Source organism: Salvelinus namaycush, chromosome 35 (genome assembly GCF_016432855.1).
Source record: "Salvelinus namaycush isolate Seneca chromosome 35, SaNama_1.0, whole genome shotgun sequence".
Lineage (NCBI taxonomy): Eukaryota > Metazoa > Chordata > Actinopteri > Salmoniformes > Salmonidae > Salvelinus > Salvelinus namaycush.
The window spans coordinates 7576740-7600708 of NC_052341.1; the positions used below are offsets into that span (position 1 = coordinate 7576740).

General features: G+C 44.2%; 1 protein-coding gene across 1 annotated transcript in view; it reads left to right on the forward strand.

Moving 5' to 3' along the window:
* The window catches only part of LOC120029603 (dynein heavy chain 17, axonemal-like), a 96035-nt gene that overhangs the window by 22785 nt on the left and 49281 nt on the right, over positions 1-23969 (forward strand). Inside the window, exons 33-54 of the mRNA XM_038974889.1 lie at positions 3798-3958; positions 4160-4316; positions 4429-4533; positions 4715-4872; positions 5054-5192; positions 5341-5568; positions 5986-6123; positions 6319-6451; positions 9273-9400; positions 9538-9686; positions 11678-11960; positions 12249-12422; positions 13550-13923; positions 14071-14173; positions 14333-14480; positions 14679-14770; positions 14984-15145; positions 15278-15442; positions 15617-15808; positions 17025-17291; positions 20449-20610; positions 20744-20977. Of these exons, the coding sequence (XP_038830817.1) occupies positions 3798-3958; positions 4160-4316; positions 4429-4533; positions 4715-4872; positions 5054-5192; positions 5341-5568; positions 5986-6123; positions 6319-6451; positions 9273-9400; positions 9538-9686; positions 11678-11960; positions 12249-12422; positions 13550-13923; positions 14071-14173; positions 14333-14480; positions 14679-14770; positions 14984-15145; positions 15278-15442; positions 15617-15808; positions 17025-17291; positions 20449-20610; positions 20744-20977 (3852 nt within the window). The remainder of the gene's footprint in view (positions 1-3797; positions 3959-4159; positions 4317-4428; positions 4534-4714; positions 4873-5053; positions 5193-5340; positions 5569-5985; positions 6124-6318; positions 6452-9272; positions 9401-9537; positions 9687-11677; positions 11961-12248; positions 12423-13549; positions 13924-14070; positions 14174-14332; positions 14481-14678; positions 14771-14983; positions 15146-15277; positions 15443-15616; positions 15809-17024; positions 17292-20448; positions 20611-20743; positions 20978-23969) is intronic.

Consider the following 23969-nt stretch of genomic DNA (forward strand, 5'->3'; position numbering starts at 1 on the left):
GTGCGTATTGTTTTTCTGTGGATTTTAGAATATTCTCATGAAAATCTGTCGCAAATTGGATGGAAACCTAGCTATAGACTGACCAGATGAATCCAGGTGAAAGCTATGATCCCTTATTGATGTAACTTGTTAAATTCACTTCAATCAATGTAGTAGAGGAGACAGGTTAAATAATGATTTTTAAGCCTTGAGACAATTGAGACATGGATTGTGTATGTGTGCCATTCAGAGGGTGAATGGGCAAGACAAAAATATAACTGTACTAGACTAAACTGTACTGTATGGTACAGTACGGTACTGTATGGTACAGTACGGCACTGTATGGTACAGTACTGCACTCTACTCAGGGCTTGACATTAACGTTTTTAGCCACTTGTCATTTTGGACAAGTATGACAAATTTTTTACTGAAGTCACTTGCCCCCCCCCACCCCCAAAAAAGTCTAACACCATCATCCAAAAGCATGACTGAAAATGAATGAAGTACATAGGAGGAAACTGAAATAATTTAGCCTAGGCGCAGATGGAAAAAGTGACACTGTCCACGCCCTGATCTGTTTCACCTGTCCTTGTGATTGTCTCCACCCTATCCAGGTGTTGCTGATTTTCCCCAGTGTATTTATCCCTGTGTTTCCTGTCTCTCTGTGCCAGTTCGTCTTGTATGTTTTTCCAAGTCAACCAGCGGTTTTCCCGTTCTCCTGGTTTTTGCTATTCTCCTTTTTCTAGTCCTCCCGGTTTTGACACTCATTCTATACCCGCCTGCCTGATCATTATGCCTGCCTTGACCACGAGCATGTCTGCCACTCTGTACCTCCTGGACTCTGATCTGGTTTTGACCTTTTGCCTGTCCACAACCATTCTCTTGCCTACTCCTTTTGGATTAATAAACATTGTAAGACTCCAACCATTTGCCTCCTGTGACTGCATCTGGGTCTCGCCTTATGTCATGATAGACACAGTCAAAGAGCCCTTCGCTGGCTGTGTGTCTTGTGATGGGTTGTAAATCATCATGGGCTGCAGAGCAACTCTGCTGTCCTCAGAACTGCATAATTATAAATTAATTTGCATTTTTTCATCCTCTCTTTTACATTTTTTTAATTTCACCTTTATTTAACCAGGTAGGCCAGTTGAGAACAAGTTCTCATTTACAACTGCGACCTGGCCAAGATAAAGCAAAGCAGTGCGACAGAAACAACAACACAGAGTTACACATGGGATAAACAAACGTACAGTCAATAACACAATAGAAAATCAGTATACAGTGTGTGCAAATGAAGTAAGGAGGTAAGGCAATAAATAGGCCATAGTGTCGAAATAATTCCAATTTAGCAATTAACACTCTTATTGGGCCTAGGCTAATATATTTGTTGTAGGTAGGTTGCACATTGCTAGAATAATATGGCAATAGGCCTAGGCCAACTACGCAGTTCTTTCATAAGCTTTCCTCAGCTGTAGCCTAAGTTTTCTTTTGACTCCTCATTAGATTTTTCCATCCATTGTTTAATCAATATCACTATGGCCTAAAATATTTATAATTCAAAATAAATCTGTGAATGAGAATAGCATTGACACCATGGCTTTCATAATGATTCCCATTTAAAAGCTGCAACTTTAGGACATCAAACACTTTATTAGAGTAGTTTGGAAAATACTCTTCATCACTTTAATTTGTCTTAATGCTTTTATGCTATTTCAGTTAGTAGGATTAGGCTTTTGGTAGTTTGGTTCTCAATGGCAAGGAAGGATGCTTTGCTCAACTGTAAGGTTTGTTCAAATTCAGATTTTTATATCTTGCTAATGTTTCTTCTATCTCTCATTATTACCTTAGGCGTCCCATGTTTTGGGGTTCAAAAAGAACTTAAAACTTTCTGAGCTAGCCTAGAACTCTGTTAGATTCATTAATTGTTTGATCATGAAATAGCACGGCAGAAGAAATGTAGCATGCATTAAACTGAAATAGTGGCTTAACAGGCCAAGTCATATTCATATCAAGTGTAGAGAAAATTGAACATTTGGGGTTATGCAACAATAAGACAACAGAGTTTCCGTGATAAAAATAGACTTTGGCTATTGGCCCAGATCATTTGGGAGAGAGAAAAAAAACAACGTATTTTCTGACCAGATATTTTGCGCTGGTGAGACTCTTAGCTCTATCTACATTGTTCTCCTGCTTTGTGTAAATATAACATATTTATTGAAATAGGCTATAGCAAATAGGAATATAGGCAATTCACTCAGAATGTCAACCATGCCCTGCTGTGCGCTGCAGCAGCGCCGCTGCCTGATCCTATTCTGATCTAAGTAACTGTTTGATATTGTGATTTTTTTACTTGTCCATTCGGACAAATTAAATCTATATTCTGGTTGTCCGACAATTTTTTTTACTTGCCCTGGACAAGTGGACAAGCCTTAATGTCGAGCCCTGCTACTGTACTGTGCTGTACTATACTGTGCTGTTCAAACTTGGGAAACATAGACGTCTATGATTGGTTCAGATTTGGTCCGGTCTGGACTGGCCTTCCTCCTTGAACCCTTCCCATTCTCATGCGTTCGCTCTCAAGGAAGACGGAGGGAATCGACTCTAACCCCTGAGTGTGGCCTTTGTGCCACGGCTCTCCCCCCGGCACTAGTTCAAGCACTAGGGGAAGGCATCGTCGATCTCAGTAGTACCTCTTGGCCAACTGAGGATGAGAACGGATGAGAAAGGCTGGGTGTTTGCCCAACGTGTTTGCACAACATGTTTTCCCAACATCTGTGTACGCGGCGTAACCTCAATCGTCAGATAAAGGTGACCTCCGCATGTCTCTTGACTCTCAGTCACTGGAAGAGCCCCTCGATCTTCGTTTCTGGCAGTCCGCTAGGGGTAGTGGTGACGACAGATGCATCTCTCACGGGCTGAGGCGCAGTTCACGAGGGGAATGCAATAAACAGAGTGTGGACCCCACAACTCCACATTGCTCACATAAATTACCTCGAATTGCTGACAGTGTTTCTTTCACTGAGACACTTTCTACCCTCCCTTCGGAATTGCCACGTCTTGATCAGAACGGACACTACGACTGTGGTGACTTACATCCAACTCTTTGTGTCCTGGGTGCCTCCCTGCGAGGGAAGGCCCCTCACTCGTCAACGGTTATCACATTGGATTGTGGAAGCTATTATATTGGCCTATAATAGCAAGGGGTTCCAGCTTCTGAAAGGCCTGAGGGCTCACTGAACCAGAGGTATGGCTACATCTAGAGCACTGTTCAAGGGCATCTCCTTGCAGGAGATTTGCAATGCGGCTTGTTGGGCATCCCCTCATACCTTTATGAGGTTCTACTGGCTAGACGTCACTGCGCGTTCTTTGGTAGTGTTCTCAGTGTCGGGGCCTCTGAGGGTTGATACGATGAGACTATCTGGCTTCGGAAAGAGAGCACGTTTGCGATATGGGATTTGGCCATATCCCACATGTGAGATATCGAAACGAATAATTGAAAGATAATTTAAGATTATTTGCGTAACCCTGGTTCTCTGATATTATGAGTGAGATATCTCACCGCAATCCCCTACTCGCAAGAGTGTGAGGAAGTTCGGCATGCTCGAGAATGACCAGAGGGCAGTCGAGTGGCATCTTATGATGAGGGGAGGGGCTCAACTTGTTCGCCACTCAATGTTTTGACCAGGGTCTCTGGTGTTTTGACTAGGGTCTCTGGTGTTTTGACTAGGGTCTCTGTGGTTTTGACTAGGGTCTCTGGTGTTTTTATTAGGGTCTCTAGTGTTTTGACTATATGCTCTGTCTCTGTCTTTTTGTTCCAGATTGATAACGTCGGGGCGTTCATGTGGCAGTCTCAGCTGAGGCATCGCTGGGACGACCATAACAAGCACTGCTTCGCCAACATCTGTGATGCCCTGTTCAGATATTCCTACGAGTACCTGGGAAACACCCCACGATTGGTCATCACCCCGCTGACTGACAGGTGCACAGACCAATCACAGCTCAGCTCATATGAATTCTATCTAATGCATCAAAATATATATTTTCACATTTGATCTTGACAGGATGTTACCTCTTCAATAATAATTTTGTCCCAAAAATGACAAACTGACATAATGTCTCACTCCGTTCTGTTCAGTTCTGTTGTGTGAGCGATCATGTAAAGTTTCTGTCTCTCCCCCAGGTGTTACATCACTCTGACCCAGTCTCTCCATCTCATCATGGGCGGGGCTCCGGCCGGTCCTGCCGGTACCGGGAAGACCGAGACCACCAAGGATTTGGGCCGAGCCCTCGGCATCATGGTCTATGTATTCAACTGCTCTGAGCAGATGGATTACAAGGTGAATCTGTTGCTCAGACTTCTTATATTGCCAAAAAATGTCATCTTATTCAAGCATACAATAGATTCTGCTGTGGTTTCTGATTGTGCCTCATGTTGTCCTGTCTTTCCAGTCTTGTGGAGACATCTATAAGGGTCTGGCTCAGACTGGGGCCTGGGGCTGCTTTGACGAGTTCAACCGAATCTCTGTGGAGGTGTTGTCTGTCATCGCTGTACAGGTAAGTTACTCCTCTATTTCTACACCACAAACCTTGATTGTGATCTCTCTCCCCCTCCTCTCTTTCTTTCCTCCTTCTCTCTCCCTCCTATCTCTCTCTCTCTCTCTCTCTCTCTCTCTCTCTCTCTCTCTCTCTCTCTTTCTTTCTCTCTCATGGTGACACTGACCCTACTCCCCCCCAGGTGAAGTCTGTTCAGGACGCTATCAGAGATAAGAAGATCATCTTTAACTTCCTGGGTGAGACCATCAAGCTGATCCCCACCGTGGGAGCCTTCATCACCATGAACCCGGGATACGCCGGCCGTGCAGAGCTACCGGAGAACCTCAAGGCTCTGTTCAGGTACCATACACATAGTGGATCTCTCTCTCTGCCTGTCTATCTCGCAAACTCTCTCCTTCTGTCAGCCTCACCATTTCTTTATCTTCTTTCTCCCTCTTTTTCACAGACTGTTTCTCTCTGTCACCATCTCTTTCTCTCTTGCCCTTACTTGTCTTCATACTTGAGTGTCTCTCTCCTGTAGGCCATGCGCCATGGTGGTGCCGGACTTTGAGTTAATCTGTGAGATCATGTTGGTGGCTGAAGGCTTCATCGACGCCAGAGTCCTGGCCAGGAAGTTCATCACCCTCTACACCCTCTGCAAAGAGCTGCTTTCCAAACAGGTACAGTAGCTACCTCATTGCTTTAATACACTGTCACTCTCACCCTATTCACCCAGACTTGCTGTCTGCTCACAACCACAGAGATTTTACATTCTCACCATCTCTTTAAAACATATTCATATAGTTTCCGTTGTGTTTGTGTGTACAGGACCACTATGACTGGGGTCTTCGTGCCATTAAGTCTGTGTTGGTGGTGGCCGGCTCTCTGAAGAGAGGAGACCCGGGTCGCCCGGAGGACCAGGTCCTGATGAGAGCTCTAAGAGACTTCAACGTCCCCAAGATCGTGATGGACGACTCGCCTGTGTTCCTGGGACTGATTGGAGACCTGTTCCCTGCTTTGGACGTCCCCAGGAAGAGAAACCTGGACTTTGAGAAGGTCGGACACGCACAAACACACACACATACACACACTTGCCTCTCCTTAATTAGACAGAACACAGGATAGATAGTTGTCTTTGTTAAAAAAGTAGTTTCTGATGCTACAGATGTAGGATCGTAATTTGATCACCCTGTTGCAGGAGAACTTTTATGCAATGCAGGAAATGTAAAACTTGTAGTGTATTTGTGGTTTGAAAAGGCTGAAATGTGTAATTTCCACATAGAAATTTCAGAGTTGATTTTCCCTTACGAAAAATGTATCAGCCTCTACAACAAAATTTCCATTCATTATAATCCAGATAATAATTCCAATTTCCTGATGCTTCAGGATTATTTTCCTTGCTGTAGCGAACTGGCTCAAATTAACATCCTACACCTGTAACTGAGGTATTTGTTGTGTGGGTGTGTATCTCAGGTAGTGAAGCAGTCAGTGCTGGACCTGAATCTGCAGGCGGAGGACAGTTTTATTCTGAAGGTGGTTCAGCTGGAAGAGCTGCTGGCCGTCCGACACTCCGTCTTCATCATCGGCAATGCCGGCACCGGCAAGTCCAAGGTACCATAAATCCTCATCCCTCTAACATCGATTGTGCTTTTCTGACTCCAGTTGTCTGGAAAGAGTCTGCATTTCAAATGCCACCCTATGGGCCCATGTCAAAAGTAATGCACTAAAAAGGGAATAGGGTGCCATTTTGGATAGAGCCAAATGTTCTGTTTGGTTAGAAGCCAAACTGTTGTGTTGTGTCTCCAGGTGATGCGCTCGTTGAATAAGACCTATCAGAACATGAAGAGGAAGCCGGTGATCGTGGATCTGGACCCCAAGGCTGTCACCTGTGACGAGCTGTTTGGCATCATCAACCCTGCCACCCGAGAATGGAAGGACGGTACGATGGAACTAGTTAGGCTAAAATATAGTTGAAACGTGTAGTCAATGAAGCCCTAACAACACAATAAGTCAAGCAGCTTTGCATCTGGACTTCTCTCTCTAGTTCTAGTCACAATGCCCCATCTGTACAACCTGAGTTAATAGTGTTGAAGTGTTTTTGAGTAGTGTTGCATGGTATACCGGTACCACATTAATATCACGGTACTAAAACGTCATGATACTTATGATACCAACATTTTAGAATACCGTAGTACCGTTTCATATGATACTACCGACTTTTTCATCCTTACCGATCTAAAGAACATACTGGCGTCTGTTATAAAATGTTTATGAAGTCAGTTTTGTTTATGCATTCAGTTGAATTTAAGCAACAGCCACTAGTCTCTTGTATGCGCATGTCCAATAATATCCACTTCACTTTCATGTGCATATCACGTGTGGCAGCTATAATCAACCAGCCTCATCCTCTACCAGCCCTCACTCACCTGCTTCTCTCCATCCGCTCTTCACATCTCCTACCAGCCCTCACCCACCTGCCTCTCTCCGTCCGCTCTTCACATCCCCTACCAGCCCTCACTTACCTGCTTCTCTCCATCCACTCTTCACATCCCCTACCAGCCCTCACTTACCTGCTTCTCTCCATCCACTCTTCACATCCCCTACCAGCCTGCACTCACCTGCTTCTCTCCATCCTCTCTTCACATCCCCTACCAGCCCTCACTTACCTGCTTCTCTCCATCCTCTCTTCACATCCCCTACCAGCCCTCACTTACCTGCTTCTCTCCATCTTCTCTTCACGCGCGTCTATTCCTCTGTCAGTTTTTTAAAATATAATTTAGCCATGATGGCGAGCCGGGATACAGACCCAGACCCTGATGAGTCTTCTGTTGTTAGATTTGTACGTGTGTTACATTGGAGCAGCGTGCAAAGTGAGCAATGTTGATACATATAATTTATGTATAATTTTATCGCCTGTTATAACCAATAGCACAGACCAGTCTGAGTAGACTTTGCAAGTTCAGTGTCATGCAGCCTCTGAGTGTCAGATAGGGAAAATGGAGCACTGCTCCGCAACATGCATGCTTGCACCTTTACAGCAAAGAAAACGGCTTGTCTCTAGCCTAAACGGTTCAATGTGACCCATATTACCAGAGGTCTTGTCTCTAGCCTAAACGGTTCAATGTGACCCATATTACCAGAGGTCTTGTTTCTAGCCTAAACGGTTCAATGTGACCCATATTACCAGAGGTCTTGTCTCTAGCCTAAACGGTTCAATGTGACCCATATTACCAGAGGTCTTGTCTCTAGCCTAAACGGTTCAATGTGACCCATATTACCAGAGGTCTTGTTTCTAGCCTAAACGGTTCAATGTGACCCATATTACCAGAGGTCTTGTCTCTAGCCTAAACGGTTCAATGTGACCCATATTACCAGAGGTCTTGTCTCTAGCCTAAACGGTTCAATGTGACCCATATTACCAGAGGTCTTGTCTCTAGCCTAAACGGTTCAATGTGACCCATATTACCAGAGGTCTTGTCTCTAGCCTAAACGGTTCAATGTGACCCATATTACCAGAAGTCTTGTCTCTAGCCTAAACGGTTCAATGTGACCAATATTACCAGAGGTCTTGTCTCTAGCCTAAATGGTTCAATGTGACCCATATTACCAGAGGTCTTGTCTCTAGCCTAAACGGTTCAATGTGACCAATATTACCAGAGGTCTTGTCTCTAGCCTAAATGGTTCAATGTGACCCATATTTACCAGATATGCCTTTTTTTTCTTCTATCGGGATTCGTACGCATTTTATATAATTTCACAAACCATGTCGCGGGGCGTTTTAAACGAATCCTGGGTCGCTAATTATTGGTTTGATAACAAAAACGTTGTTCAGTCATGTTAGCTAGCTAGCTAACAACCTTGTAACTTGACAGTAGGTTTAGGTAAATTTGATTAGCACAGGAAGAAAGGAAAAGGGTCTGCTATTCATGAGATGTGCTTCAAAAGGTAGGATTCATATAGGCCTAATGGAAGCCTAAACTATATAAAAAATCTATTTCTTTCTGGTGCACCTTAAATTCTGTTTGGTGCCTAACATATTAAAAGTTGGGAGCAGTGTGTGTAGTGTGTGCTGTGTGTTTTTACGAGAGTGAGGGAGACAGAGAGAGAGAGTGTGTGTGTCTCTGTTAACTGAAGAGTAAACAAGGTTTCATGCAGTGTTTTCCCCTTACTGACACAATGACATGCAGATCATTATGCATGTATCTCACAGGAGGTTGGTGGCAGACACACACAAACACACATACACAGACCTTAATTGGGGAGGACGGGCTCATGGTAATGTCTGGAGCAGAATCAGTGGAATGGTATCATACACGGTTTCTAGGTGTTTGATGCCATTCCATTTGTGCCGTTCCAGCCATTATTATGAGCCGTCCTCCCTTCAGCAGCCTCCACTGATGTACTGTTTATTCCTTCTTCCCATTCCTCCAGCCAAATCACAGCTAGGCCTTTGCAAATATGAGCAATCAGCCATTCTATACAGTATTCTATTATACGCTGAACATTGTGACGTTAAATTCAATGTGTTGTATTGAGTAGAAGTGTACGTTTCAGTGAGAAGTTTTTGGAGAACGTTTATAAAACGTGAACAAGTGTCGGGGGACGGGGCGAACAGGATGCTAGGCCACTGATTTCTTTCCACCGTAGTATCGTGATACTTGGCCTGGTATCATATCATTTGTAAAATGTTGATATCGTGACAAGCCTATTTTGGAGTCTGTCTGGTTGTTGTGTAATGTTGTGTGCCACGCTGGTTGCAGGTCTTTTCTCCTGTGTGATGAGAGATTTGGCACTCATCAGCCATGACGGGCCCAAGTGGATCGTACTGGACGGAGACATCGACCCTATGTGGATCGAATCCCTCAATACGGTCATGGACGACAACAAGGTCTGTGTGTGTTTGTACCTTGACCTCAGGGTGATCTGGAACACCTCCAGGTTGGGGATTTTGGCAGCGAGGTGAGACAGAGACAGCTTGTGTGTGTGTGTTTGTATGGTCCTAACCCCGTGTGCGTGTCTGTGTAGGTGTTGACTCTGGCCAGTAACGAACGCATCCCTCTTAACTCCACCATGCGTCTGGTGTTTGAGATTAAGGACCTGCGGACGGCCACTCCAGCCACCGTGTCCCGGGCTGGAATCCTCTTCATCAACTCTGCTGACCTGGGATGGAGCCCGTCAGTACCTCCCTACACATACACTATATATACAAAAGTATGTGGACACCCCTTCAAATTAGTGGATTTGGCTATTTCAGCCATACCCATTGCTGACAGGTGTATAAAATCGAGCACACAGTCAATTCATCTCCATAGACAAACATTGGCAGTGGAATTGCTCGTACTGAAGAGCTCAGTGACTTTCAACGTGGCACCGTCATAGGATGCCACCTTTCCAACAAGTCAGTTCATCAAATTTCTGCCCTTCTAGAGCTACCCCGGTCAACTGTAAGTGCGGTTATTGTGAAGTGGAAACGTCTAGGAGCAACAATGGCTCAGCCGTGAAGTGGTAGGCCACACAAGCTCACAGAACGGGACTGCGGAATGCTGAAGTGCGTAGCACGTTAAAATCATCTGTCCTTGGTTGCAACACTCATTACCGAGTTCCAAACTGACTCTGGAAGCAACGTCAGCACAAGAACTGTTTGTCGGGAGCTTCATGAAATGGGTTTTCATGGCTGAGCAGCCGCACACCAGCCTAAGATCACCATGCGCAATGCCAAGCGTCGGCTGGAGTGGTGTAAAGCTCACTGTCATTGGACTCAGGTGCAGTGGAAACGCGTTCTCTGGAGTGATGAATCATGCTTCACCATCTGGCAGTGCGACGGACGAATTTCGGTTTGGCGGATGCCAGGAGAACACTACCTACCCGAATGCATAGTGCCCACTGTAAAGTTTGGTGGAGGAGGAATAATGATCTGTGGCTGATTTTCATGGTTTGGGCTAGGCCCCTTAGTTCCAGTAAAGGGGAATCTTAATGCTACAGCATACATTGACATTCTAGACAATTCTGTTCTTCCAACTTTGGCTACAGTTTGAGGAAGGTCCTTTCCTGTTTCAGCATGACAATACTCCCGTGCACAAAGACAGGTCCATACAGAAATGGTTTGTCGAGATTGGTGTGGAAGAACTTGACTGGTCTGTACAGAGCCCTGACCTCAACCCCATTGACCACCTTTGAGATGAATTGGAACGCCGACTGCGAGCCAGGCCTAATCGCCCAACATCAGTGCCTGACCTCACTAATGCTCTTGTGGCTGAATGTAAGTCTCGGCTGCAATGTTCCAACATCTAGTGGAAAGCCTTCCCAGAAGAGTGGAGACTGTTATAGCATCAAAGGGGGGACCAACTCCATATTAATGCCTGTGATTTTGGAATGAGATGTTCGACGAACAGGTGTCCACATACTTTTGGTCATGTAGTGAACATTAAATCGAACACCTCGGTGGTGTCCCATATGACACCCTATTCCCTATATAGTGCACTACTTTTGAACAGGGACAATAGGGCTCTGGTCAAAAGTAGTTCACTACATGGGGAATAGGGTGCCATTTGGGATGCAGTCCTTAAGTCATATTGTCATTATATAACACGTTAGGGTTGGTGTCAATTACAATTTCATTTGAAATTCCAATTCAATTCTTGAATTCACTCGTGGAGAATTTATGTTGAATTCAATTAGAATTTCAACAATCTTCAAGTTATAGAATTGGAATTAGACTGTTTGAATTGGAATTGTAAAAATAATAATATTTGGAATTGATTTGAATTGGAATTCAATATTTGTACATTTTCCAGTTGATGGAATTAATGCATTTAGTATAAGAAATGGACTGCAATTTGTATTTCTATAGTTCCAGTATAGCTATGCTGAATGAACAGTGATATGATCAGCCTAAAAGCCTGAGGGAATTGAATTCTAATTGGAATTTGTGAAATTGTTGGGGATAATATTTAATTATTGGAATTTACCTAACATTGGAATTCAGAGGAATTGAATTATCTCTGAATTCAAAGTGTGACCTGGAATTTAAGTTGAATTAAATGGAATTTACAGGGAGAGAGAATTGAATTAGAATCCATGAATTTGTGGAATTAACCCTAAACCTGCAACACATATTTATTGACCTGAGTGACCGTGTGTCTTGTTTGTTTGTGTGTTCCTTCAGGGTGGTGACCAGCTGGATCGAGAAGCGAGAGGTCCAGTCGGAGAAAGCCAACCTGTTCATCCTGTTTGACAAGTACCTGCCTACCTGTCTGGAGAAGCTCAAGTTCGGCTTCAAGAAAATCACTCCTATCCCAGAGGTCACACTGGTCCAAACCCTGCTCCACTTCATGGAGTTTCTACTGGTGCCTGAGAACACCCCGCCCGACTCCAACAAAGAACTCTATGAGCTCTACTTTGTGTTCGCCTGCATCTGGGCCTTCGGAGGGGCCATGTTCCAGGACCAGGTAGCTACCCACTCAGGACTACGTTCATCCTCAAGGGGTGCAGGGTTCTCCTCAAATACTGTAAGAGGGGTGCTGTGCCACCTTCAGTCCAAAGGGAGTCACTGCACCCCTCTAGGGCCCTGGTAAAAAGTAGTGCACTATATAGGGAATAACATGCAATTTCAGAGGCAGCCAGGGTAATATTTTCACTTTGCGAAATGCATGAACAAGTGAAGAAAAGTGACAGTCAGATTCTGCTGAGTTCAGACTAACCTAACTTCTCTCTGTCTGTGTGTGTTTGGTCGGTAGCTGACAGACTACCGTGTGGAGTTCAGTAAGTGGTGGGTGAATGAGTTCAAGACCATCAAGTTCCCATCTGCGGGGACTGTGTTTGACTACTACATCGACAGAGACTCCAAGAAGTTCCAGCCCTGGACGGAGTTAGTCCCCAAGTTCCAGCTGGATCCAGACCTCCCACTGCAGGTCAGAGTCCTGTCTGTCTGCCTAGCAACTCACCCAATTAATGAATAACACGGTGGACTAACTCTTAGCTTCTAGGACATTGTAGTTTGTCTTTGTTGTAGTAAGACGTTTCTCTCAAATAAATTGAGATTTTGGAGAGTTAATTGAGCTTACAGGCATTTTGCGTTGTTTCGCTATGGCTTTAGTCATCAATCTAGCAAGAGGGCAATATTTTATTAATGTAGTAGTGTGTGTCCCCCACCCCTAGAAAGCTATGACCTTTGGCTTTCACCTGGAATAGTTTATTTATGTCTGACAAAAAAAAACACTTCAACCCATATGATCTAGTACACAATAAAAGTATAATAAAACATATACAAATATGATGATATGTGACCCGTTTCAGGAAACTAGGCATATGTCGCAAGTCGCGACTTCACAGGAGAGGGGTTATAATTTTTTTTTAAAAGTGAATGAAAAAGCCTTTTCATACTTTCGTCAGAATTTGTTACATTTGTGAACGTCTAACATTTGGGCCATTTAAACAGCATGTGTACTGCCTACAGACAAGGGGAGAAGGACTATGTAAAGGGCTTGATTTTGTTATTCTGGGCAAATGCAATGTGTCTGCCTCTGACGTAAATGCAAATATTTGACTTCCACACACAATTACTTCTTTACTTATTTTAGGTTTTAGAAAGTGTGTAGATCGCATTCGTTATCATAATGCTATGAAAGTTATGTATTTAGATCCGCCTGCTTGAGACAAATTCAACGATTGCTTTGCCATGTCTGTGGCATGAAGCAGCCAAGCTGGATAAATGTTTTTCTAAGGACTGCCCTTTTGATGTAATGTTGCAGTGAAGTGATATAAATCGATGTAATGATGCAGCCGACCACCAGAGGGAGGCAAATACAAGTTTATTTGACAGAGGACGTTTACATGCTCCTAGGAAAGTCTGGATTGCTGTCTTCTGACTTATAAAACAGTGAGAAATCAATCAAATAAGTAATGTAAAGATCTACATATTTTTTTAAGGAATTCTAGTGCCCGATTTCAGTGACAGTCAGCTTAAGAGGATTGTTAAGTACCAGATTCTGGAGAGTTATTCTGCTGACCTTTACCCTCTGTCTCCTGTTCCTCTCAGGCGTCTCTAGTTCACACGGCTGAGACCATCCGTATCCGCTACTTCATGGACAAACTGATGGAGAGGAAGTGTCCTGTGATGTTGGTGGGCAACGCGGGCAGTGGCAAGTCAGTCCTGATGGGAGACAAGCTCCGCGGCCTCAGCACTGATTACTATGTGGTCCAGTCTGTCCCCTTCAACTTCTACACAACCTCGGCCATGCTGCAGGCCATACTGGAGAAACCCCTGGAGAAGAAGGCAGGCCGGAACTACGGCCCCCCCGGCAGCAAGAGTCTCATCTACTTCATAGACGACATGAACATGCCTGAGGTCGACAAGTACTTCACTGTGGCTCCGCACACACTCATCCGCCAGCACATGGACCACGGACACTGGTACGATCACAGCCATTGACTAGTCAACCACTACACAACCACAACATAACAACAATCACTGTTTTGATCCCTCTATCTCTCACTCTCTCTACCTCTCTCCTCCTCTCTCCCTCCCTTTCATCCCGATCTCCCTGCCTCCCGTCCCAGGTATGACAGAGCCAAGCTGACTCTGAAGGACATCCATAACTGCCAGTACGTGGCCTGTATGAACCCTACAGCTGGCAGCTTCACCATCGACCCCCGACTGCAGGTACTCACCAGACTAACGCTACACACAAGGCTGGAGAAGAAGCATAGTAGAAGAAACCTCTCTAGTCGTTCTGTTTTAGACTGCTCTTGACCCTCTGCATCCCATAGTTGCCTTATGTATGGTAATATACTGTAAACCTGCTCCCTCTCTCTCTCTCAGAGGCACTTCTGTGTCTTTGCGGTGAGTTTCCCGGGCCAGGACGCACTCCAAAGCATCTATAACTCCATCTTCTCCCAACATCTGGACATGAATGGCTTTCTCCCCGCCGTCAAGAAGTTCTGCTCTACGCTTGTCACCTCTGCAATCAGTAAGAACACTACCTAGAAACACTGAGATAATCATCATGTCAAACTGAAAATGTAATGACTTAATTTAACATCTCATCCATCTCATTTTATGACATTGAACTAGTGTCAGAGATGGGGGAAACCAATGCATTATATAGGCCTACAGTATTTTCCCTGTTTCCATGTTCTTACCTGTCTGTGTATATTTTCTTCTCCAGTGTTCCACCAGAGGATCTCCACCTCCTTCCTTCCCACGGCAGTCAAGTTCCACTACGTCTTTAACCTCAGAGACCTCTCCAACATCTTCCAGGTAAACCCTTCTCCCTTACATCTATCTATATGATGGGCATCTTGATCATACATCATAAAGTTGGTTTGAGACACTTTGTTATGGATTACTGAGGAGAGGAAGGAGATATCTTGCTGTGTGTGTGTGTGTAAATGTGGTGAGAGATCACCATCATGTTAGTGCCTGTGTGTGAGATGTTCAATTCGTCCCTCTGTGTCTCCTGTCTGCTGCCAGGGTCTTCTGTTCTCCATGCCAGAGTGTGTGAGGGCCCCTGCTGAGCTGGTGAGACTGTGGCTTCATGAGTGTGACCGTGTGTACGGAGACAAGCTGGTGGAGGAGAAGGACATGGTGCTGTTTGCCAAGATTGAGGGAGAGATCTGCAAGAAGTGCTTCGAGGTAAGACTTAACACAAACACTCATTGTCTGATATTGAGAAAAAAAAACTAAACTAATGTTGAATAAAGTTATTCAATATTAACAGCAGATTTCTCATTGTCCATATTGGTGTGTATTATCCTCTGTCTGCAGGAAATAGATGCAGGTTTCCTCTTTGAGAAGCCCAACATCTTTTGCCACTTTGCCCAAGGCATCGGCGAGCCCAAATACTTCCCTATTCCAGATTGGGTGGTTCTGAACAAGCTGCTACTGGAGGGCCTGGACAGCTACAACGAAGTCAATGCTGTCATGAACCTGGTGAGTCCACCATGACACACTACAAAAGCAAATACTTTGTGTTGGCATCGCGTCATCACTGGATAGTACCCAGAGTAGTTAAAAACCTGATTGAGATGGAGAGTCTAGTCCTAGACCTTCCTGTTGTGACCCTGTTTGTTTGTGTGTGTACGTGCATATGTGTTTGTTCTTCAGGTGCTGTTTGAGGACGCAATGTCCCATATCTGCCGTATCAACCGTATCCTGGAGTCTCCTCGCGGTAACGCCCTGCTGGTCGGGGTGGGCGGCAGCGGCAAGCAGTCTCTGTCTCGCCTCGCTGCCAGCATCGCCAACCTGGAGGTGTTCCAGATCACCCTGAGGAAAGGCTACGGCATCCCCGACCTCAAGGTTTGATGCTATGCTCTGGCCACCTGTTAACCTCTGTTAACCTCTCTGGGGTAGGTGGGACTCAATCGTCCCACCTGGCCAATAGCCAGGGAAAATACAGAGCGCCATATTCAAATAAAATGATATAAAAATCAAACTTTCATTAAATCACACATGTAAGATACCAAATTAAAGCTACACTCGTTGTGAATCCAGCCAACATGTCAGATTTCAAAAAGGCTTTTCGGCAAAAGCATAAGATGCTATTATCTGATGATAGCACAACAGTAAACAAAGAGAGTAGCATATTTCAACACTGCAGGCACGACACAAAACGCAGAAATAAAAATATAATTCATGCCTTACCTTTGACGAAATTCTTTTGTTGGCACTCCAATATGTCCCATAAACATCACAAATGGTCCTTTTGTTCGATTTAATTCCGTCGATATATATCCAAAATGTCAATTTATTTGGCGCGTTTCATCCAGAAAAACACAGCTTCCAACTTGCGCAAAGTCACTACAAAATATATCAAAAGTTACATGTAAACTTTACCAAAACATTTCAAACTACTTTTGTAATACAACGTTAGGTATTTTTAAACGTTAATAATCGGTCAATTTGAAGACGGGATGATCTGTGTTCAATACAAAAAGAAAACAAACTGACGCAGCTTTTTTGGTAATGTGCCTCTCTCAAACAATTTACTTCAAGTGACCCTCCTTTACGATGGCCGTACTTCTTCATTACACAAAGGAATAACCTCAACCAATTTCCAAAGACTGGTGACATCCAGTGGAAGCGGTAGGAACTGAAAGCAAGTGTGTGGTGTCCCAATGAAAACTCATTGAAAAGACAGTGACCTCAAAAAAATAAAAATTCTGAATGGTTTGTCCTCTGGGTTTTGCCTGCTACATAAGTTCTGTTATGCTCACAGACATGATTCAAACAGTTTTAGAAACTTCAGAGTGTTTTCTATCCAAATCTACTAATAATATGCATATCTTATATTCTGGGGATGAGTAGAAGGAAGTTGAAATTGGGCTATTTATCCAAAAGTGAAAATGCTGCCCCCTACCCCGAAGAAGTTAAGATGCTGACACACATCTCCCCCGCTCCTCCCTTGCCCTCCTCTCTCCCCTCTTCTCCTCCTCTCCCCACCCTCTTTTCCCTTCCCCTCTCCCCACCCTCCTTTCCCTTCTCCCCACCCTCCTCCCTCTCTGTCTCCTGGTAGTTGGACGTGGCCGCCCAGTACATGAAGGCTGGGGTGAAGAACATAGGGACGGTGTTCCTGATGACCGACAGCCAGGTGGCCGAGGAGGAGTTCCTGGTGCTGATCAATGACCTGCTGGCGTCGGGGGAGATCCCCGGTCTGTTCCAAGACGATGAGGTGGAGAACATCATTGTTGCCATGAGGAACGAGGTCAAGGCTGTGGGCCTGCCAGACTCACGCGAAAACTGCTGGAAGTTCTTCATCGACAGAGTCCGCAAACAGCTCAAGGTGATACTCAGTGTGGCCAGTCTGGCTTGTCATTGGGGGTTGTTGAGGGTTTTGGTCTGTATGTTCAGCAGCATTACAGAGGGGTCACCCAGCTAGCATATAACGTTCTGAGAACCATATGTTTCTTAGAGCTTGGTTAAAGCGTGGTTGTCAATCAATGAAATGTATTTATAAAGCCCTTTTTACATCAGCAGATGTCACAATGTGTTTATACAGAAACCCAAAGAGAAGGAATGCAGATGTAGAAGCACAGTGGCTAGGAAAAACTCTTTAGAAAATCAGGAATCTAGGAAGAAACCTAGAGAGGAACCAGGCCCTGAGGGGTAACCAGTCCTCTTCTGGCTGTGCCCGGTGGAGATTATAAGAGTACATGGCCATTATGGCCAGATCATTCTTTAAGATGTTCAAACGTTCATAGATGACCAGCAGTGTCAAATAATAATCACAGTGGTTATAGAGGGTGCAACAGGTCAGCACCTCAGAAGTAAATGTCAGTTGGCTTTTCAATGCCAAGCATTCAGAGGTCGATCGACAGAGGGTCAAAACAGCAGGTCCGGGACAAGGTAGTGTGTTCGGTGAACAGGTCAGGATTCCATAGCCGCAGGCCGAACAGCAGAAACTGGAGCAGCAGGACGATAGACTGGGTACGGGGACAGCCAGGAGTCATCAGGCCAGGTAGTCCTGAGGCATGGTCCTAGGGCTCAGGTCTTCCGGGAGGGGAGAGTTAGAGGGAGCATACTTAAGATCACACAGGACACCAGATAAGACAGGAGAATTACACCAGATAGGACAGACTGACCCTAGCCCCCCGGCACGTAGACTATTGCAGCATAAATAGTGGTGACTTACTACCCTGAGACAAGACGGAGTATAGCCCACGAAGATCTCCCCCACCACACGAGCCCGAGGGGGCGCAAAACCAGACTGGAAGATCAGTGACTCAACCCACTGAAGTTAAGTATATTGAGAGAAAAAAAGCCTTGTATGACGTGATGCACCCCTCCTAGGGACAGAATAGGAGAGCACCAGCAAGCCAGTGACTCAGCTCCTGTAATAGGGTTAGGGGCAGAGAATCCCAGTGGAGAGAGGGGAGCCGGCCAGGGAGAGACAGCAAGGGTGGTTTGTCACACCAGTGCCTTGTCATTCACCTTCGCACCCCTGGGCCAGACTACACGCAATCATAGGACCTACTGAAGAAATGAGTCTTCAGTAAAGACTTGCAAACGTAATAAAGATCCACAATATCTATTCCACGGGACAAAACTAGATCCAGGGTATGATTGTAGCAATGCGTAGGTCTGGAGACATGTTAGACAAAACCCCTTGAGTCGATGATGGCTCCGATAGCCTTTTGGAATGGGTCTGTGGACTTCTCCATGTGAATATTGCTTTTTTATATTACATGCAATGACTACAAGGTGCGATAGGAATTCAAGGAACTCGGCGGGGAACACTGTATACGGTCCAGGAGGCATTTAACTATAAAATAATAATGGAATTCTAAGCAAATCTTGTCTGCTAAATGAACTAGTGTAGCCCACAGCCATTTGGCATAGCTAGATGAGGACCTAACATAAGGACAACTCAGAGTATGCTATTCTGTTCTTCTGAAATAGACTACATTTTCTTCATATCATGCTTCTTTAGACCTGTCTAAAATAAATAATGGATTTATTGTGAAGGTGAAGGCTATATTATATGGATTTATTAGACTTTTTTAAATGTAGTTGTTCCAAAGGTCAGCATCAGTGGATGTGTGGAAGCAAAGAGATGCTATATTAGTTTATGTTAATTAATGGTGAATTACAGTGAGACCGACAATTATTTGCTTGACAATCACCGGCTGACAAAATTTCGTGACCGCCACAGCCCTACTGGTGCGGTCTACCCAACGCATCACCGGGGGCACACTGCCTGCCCTCCAGGACACCTACTGTACAGCACCCGTCACAGGAAGGCCAAAAAGGTCATCAAGGACATCAACCACCTGAGTCACTGCCTGTTCACCCTGCTACCATCCAGAAGGGGAGGTCAGTACAGGTGCATCAAAGCTGGGACCAAAACTGAAAAACAGCTTCTATCTCAAGCCCATTAGACTGTTAAATAGCCATCACTAGCTGGCCTCCACCCAGTACCCTGCCCTGAACTTAAGTCACTGTCACTAGCCGGCTACCACCCGGTTACTCAACCCTGCATGTTAGAGGCTGCTGCCCTATGTACATAAACATGGAATCACTGGTCACTTTAAATGGAACACTAATCACTTTAATAATGTTTACATACTGTTTTACAAATTTGATATGTATATACTGTATTCTACTGTATTTTAGTCAATGCCACTCAGACATTGCTCATCCTATTATTTATATATTTCTTAATTCCATTATTTTACTTTTAGATTTGTGTGTATTGTTGTGAATTGTTAGATCCTACTGCACTGTTGGAGCTAGGAACACAAGTATTTCGCTACACTCACAATAACATCTGCTAAATATGTGTATGTGACTAATAAAATTAGATTTCACTAGATCCATGGATAGATAACAGAAGATCATAGGATTTTGGATTTTCACTGATGCCGTGTCACAATAAAAAAATGCATGATTAATGCATGAGCAAATACATTTCCATGTGTCCTATCTGTGTTTGGAGTTCAAAAAAGTTTCCCCAAAATAGTTAGGGATAGTGATGAGGTATTAAAAGTCTTATTGAAACATTAAGTGAAAGGTTTAAGGAAGTTAGTTAAAAACCTCCAAATAACCTTTAGATTCCATTCTTAGAGTGTTAAGAAAACGTTCAATAATAACCATAAAACTTTCACAACATTTTGAGAATGTTCGCACAATGTTATTTAATTACCTTCAAATCATTTCCGTTCTCAGAGCGTTAATAAAACCTCCCAGGCAAACTTTCAGGGAACCAGAGTAAAACGTTCTCAGAACCTCCCTACAACCTAAAAATTAACATTCCCAGAACAGGCTACATTTTCACTTCTGTTCTCAGAACATTTAAAAAACGTTTAGTTTTACCGGTCAGGAAACGTATGGCTTCGTTGCCACAACCAATGTGGAACCAAAAACATACATTCCCACAACTTCCATGGAACCAAATATGCTAGCTGGGTAAAGTGTGTGTGCGCATGTGTGTCGTCCTGTAGGTGATCCTGTGTTTCTCTCCGGTGGGATCCACTCTGAGGGTGCGAGCCAGGAAGTTCCCTGCCGTGGTCAACTGCACCTCCATCGACTGGTTCCACGAGTGGCCAGAGGAGGCGCTGGTGTCTGTCAGTGCTCGCTTCCTCTCCGAGACAGACGGCATCATGGTGAGGAAGACACGTTACACCCCTCGACCCCGTTCCAAAACAATCCCTAGCCCCTTCCCTGAGTTGCCTCATGTAGACCCCTCATTTAGCTTTTACTGTATTCCTGTGTGTCTGATTTTCTCTCTCCCCCCAGCCCGAGGTGAAGGACTCTCTGAGCCAGTTCATGGCCTTCGTCCATAAGACAGTGAATGAGATGTCCAAGTCCTACCTGCTGTCAGACCGTCGCTACAACTACACCACGCCGAAGACCTTCCTGGAGCAGATCAAACTCTACCAGAACCTCCTGGCCGTCAAGAGGAGCGAGCTGCTGTCCAAGATGGAGCGCCTGGAGAACGGATTAACCAAACTGGAGAACACCTCCGCTCAGGTCAGATATACAGTATACCACCACACACACTGTCTGGGAGTTAGTTATCCACCTGCACTAAATGTAACACAAACAGGCTATTACATTTTATACTGTATCAATATCATATCTTCATTTTAAGATTTCTATATAATTTGTGCCCGTTCCATCTCTGTCCGACTGTGTTGGGAAAGCTACTCATTCAAATTAGTGGATTCAGCTATTTCAGCCACACTCGCTGCTGACAGGTGTACTGTATAAAATCGAGCACATTGCCATGCAATCTCCATAGACAAACATTGGCAGTAGAATGGCCTTAATGAAGAGCTCAGTGACTTTCAACGTGGCACCGTCATAGGATGCCACCTTTCCAACAAGTCAGTTCGTCAAATGTGTGCCCTGCTAGAGCTGCCCCTGTCAACTGTAAGTGCTGTTATTGTGAAGTGGAAACGTCTAGGAGCAACAACGGCTCAGCCGCGAAGTGGTAGGCCACACAAGCTCACAGAACGGGACCGCCGAATGCTGAATTGCGTAGCGTGTAAACATTGTCTGTCCTCGGTTGCAATACAACACTCACTACTGAGTTCCAAACTGCCTCTGGAAGCAACATCAGCACAATAAACTGTTAGTCGGGAATTTCATGAAATGGGTTTCCATGGCCGAGCAGCCGCACACAAGCCTAAGATCACCATGCGCAATACCAAGCGTCAGCTGGAGTCATGTAAAACCCACTGCTTTGGACTCTGGAGCAGTGGAAACACGTTCTCTGTAGTGATGAATCACACTTCACTATCTGGCAGTCCGACAGATGAATCTGGGTTTGGCGGATGCCAGGAAAACGCTACCTGCCCCAATGCATAGTGACAACTGTAAAATTTGGTGGAGGAGGAATAACGGTCTGGGGCTGTTTTTCATGGTCCGGGCTAGGCCCCTTAGTTCCAGTGGAAGGGAAATCTTAACAGCATACAATGACATTCTAGATGATTCTGTGCTTCCAACTTTGAGGCAACAGTTTGCGAGGTCCATACAGAAATGGTTTGTCGAGATTGGTGTGGAATAACTTGACTGGCCTGCCCAAAATCAGTGCCCGACTCTTATGGCTGATTTGAAGCAAGTCCTCGCAGCAATGTTCCAACATCTAGTCGACAGCCTTCCCAGAAGAGTGGAGGCCGTTATAGCAGCAAAAGGGGGACCAACTCCATATTAATGCCCATGATTTTGGAATGAGATGTTCGACAAGCAGGTGTCCACATACTTTTGGTCATGTAGTGTATCATATACTGTACTTCACACTGAAAGAAGTGACACTACACTAAAGCTACCCCTAAAAAGGACATACCCAAATCTAACTGCCTGTAGCTCAGGCCCTGAAGCAAGGATATGCATATTCTTGGTACCATTTGAAAGGAAACACTTTGAAGTTTGTGGAAATTTGAATTGAATGTAGGAGAATATAACACAATAAATCTGGTAGAAGAAAATACAAAGAAAAAAGCAACTGTTTTTTCCCCCCTACCACCATCTTTGAAATGCAACAGAAAGGCCCCAAATCTAGCCATCACTCTGGTTGTAATTCAGATGGTGTCCACACGATGGCAGCAGTGTATGTGCAAAGGTACATTTGGGCAAATCGTGATTTAGACATTCACATTCACATTTTTCTGCAAGAATATCGTCAAATCTGTATACTTGGACTTTGATTTAGCTTTTACGGTATTAGTAGCCATATTATAAGTTCAACATTTGCAAAACACCCAGTTTTCATAACTTCATATCTCTCCATATTCTTATAATTTTTGTCGAAAAGGCATGCTGTCGCACAAGATTAGCAGCTACATTTTGCGACAGACACAGGGTTTCCCGACATTGACGTAAAGCCCAGTTCATTGGCTATCTAGATAGCTTTGTTTGACCCCGATTGGTGCTTATTTGACAAAGATACAGTTGATCAAATGAAGACCGCCACGTCATTGGCGTGCCATGAAGTCGTCACTCTCTGACTAAATTTGGTGTCCTATAGGATATACTACATCCCTAATGATATAGTGAAGTCTGGTTACGTTCTAGGATCTCTGAGGAATACATACGAACGTGATTTGACTGGTTGAAACAACATTTAGGGTTAGATTTTCACAGATTCCTTTCTTTACAAATTGAACGAGTGGATATACAAAATCGATCGTTCATGCTATATGGACCTTATCTAACAAAACAACACTTCATGTTATCTCTGGGACCCTTTGGATGATAAATCAGAGCAAGATTTCAAAATGTAAGTACACATTTCACCTTCAGAGGTGTATTTAATCAAACCTATCACGGTGAAAAACGTGTTTTGTTGTTAGGAGCTCTCCTCAAACAATAGCATGGCATTTTTTCACAGTAATAGCTACTGTAAATTGGACAGTGCAGTTATATTAACAAGAATTTAAGCTTTCAGCCGATATAAGACACTTATATGTACCGACATTTGTTGTTTCTCTAAAATCTGCTATCGTGACACAAGGCGCTGCATGATTTACAACTGTCCCGTTAACGGGACGCCTATTCCTAATTAGAAAGAGGAGATTCTCATGTTTAAAATGGTGTCCAATTTGAAGAAATTTAAATATACACATTGCGAGATATTAAATAGACATACATACCTATATTTCCTTATAGTAAACAATGGGACGACCTCAGAGTTCCATGAGTAATGTTTTGTTGTTTACATTTTAACTACCAGCAACGTGGGCAGGTCTCATTGCCAACAGTAGCAAAGCAGGTATTGTGACGTAGAACAATAAGCTGGGAATAGAACATTCGGAAGGCGAGTTGGTGCCACGGTGCTCAATAGAGCAAATAGGAGCTGGCAGGGTGAAAAATGCCCTAAAATAAGGCCTGTTTTTTCGTGATTACTTCAAAACTACGGCAAGCAGTTGGGACATATGGTAATATTATTATTTTTATCAGAAATGTAGTTCAACTAGTAATTTAACTACATTTTGCAGTAGCTTGGTGGTAGTTTAATTAT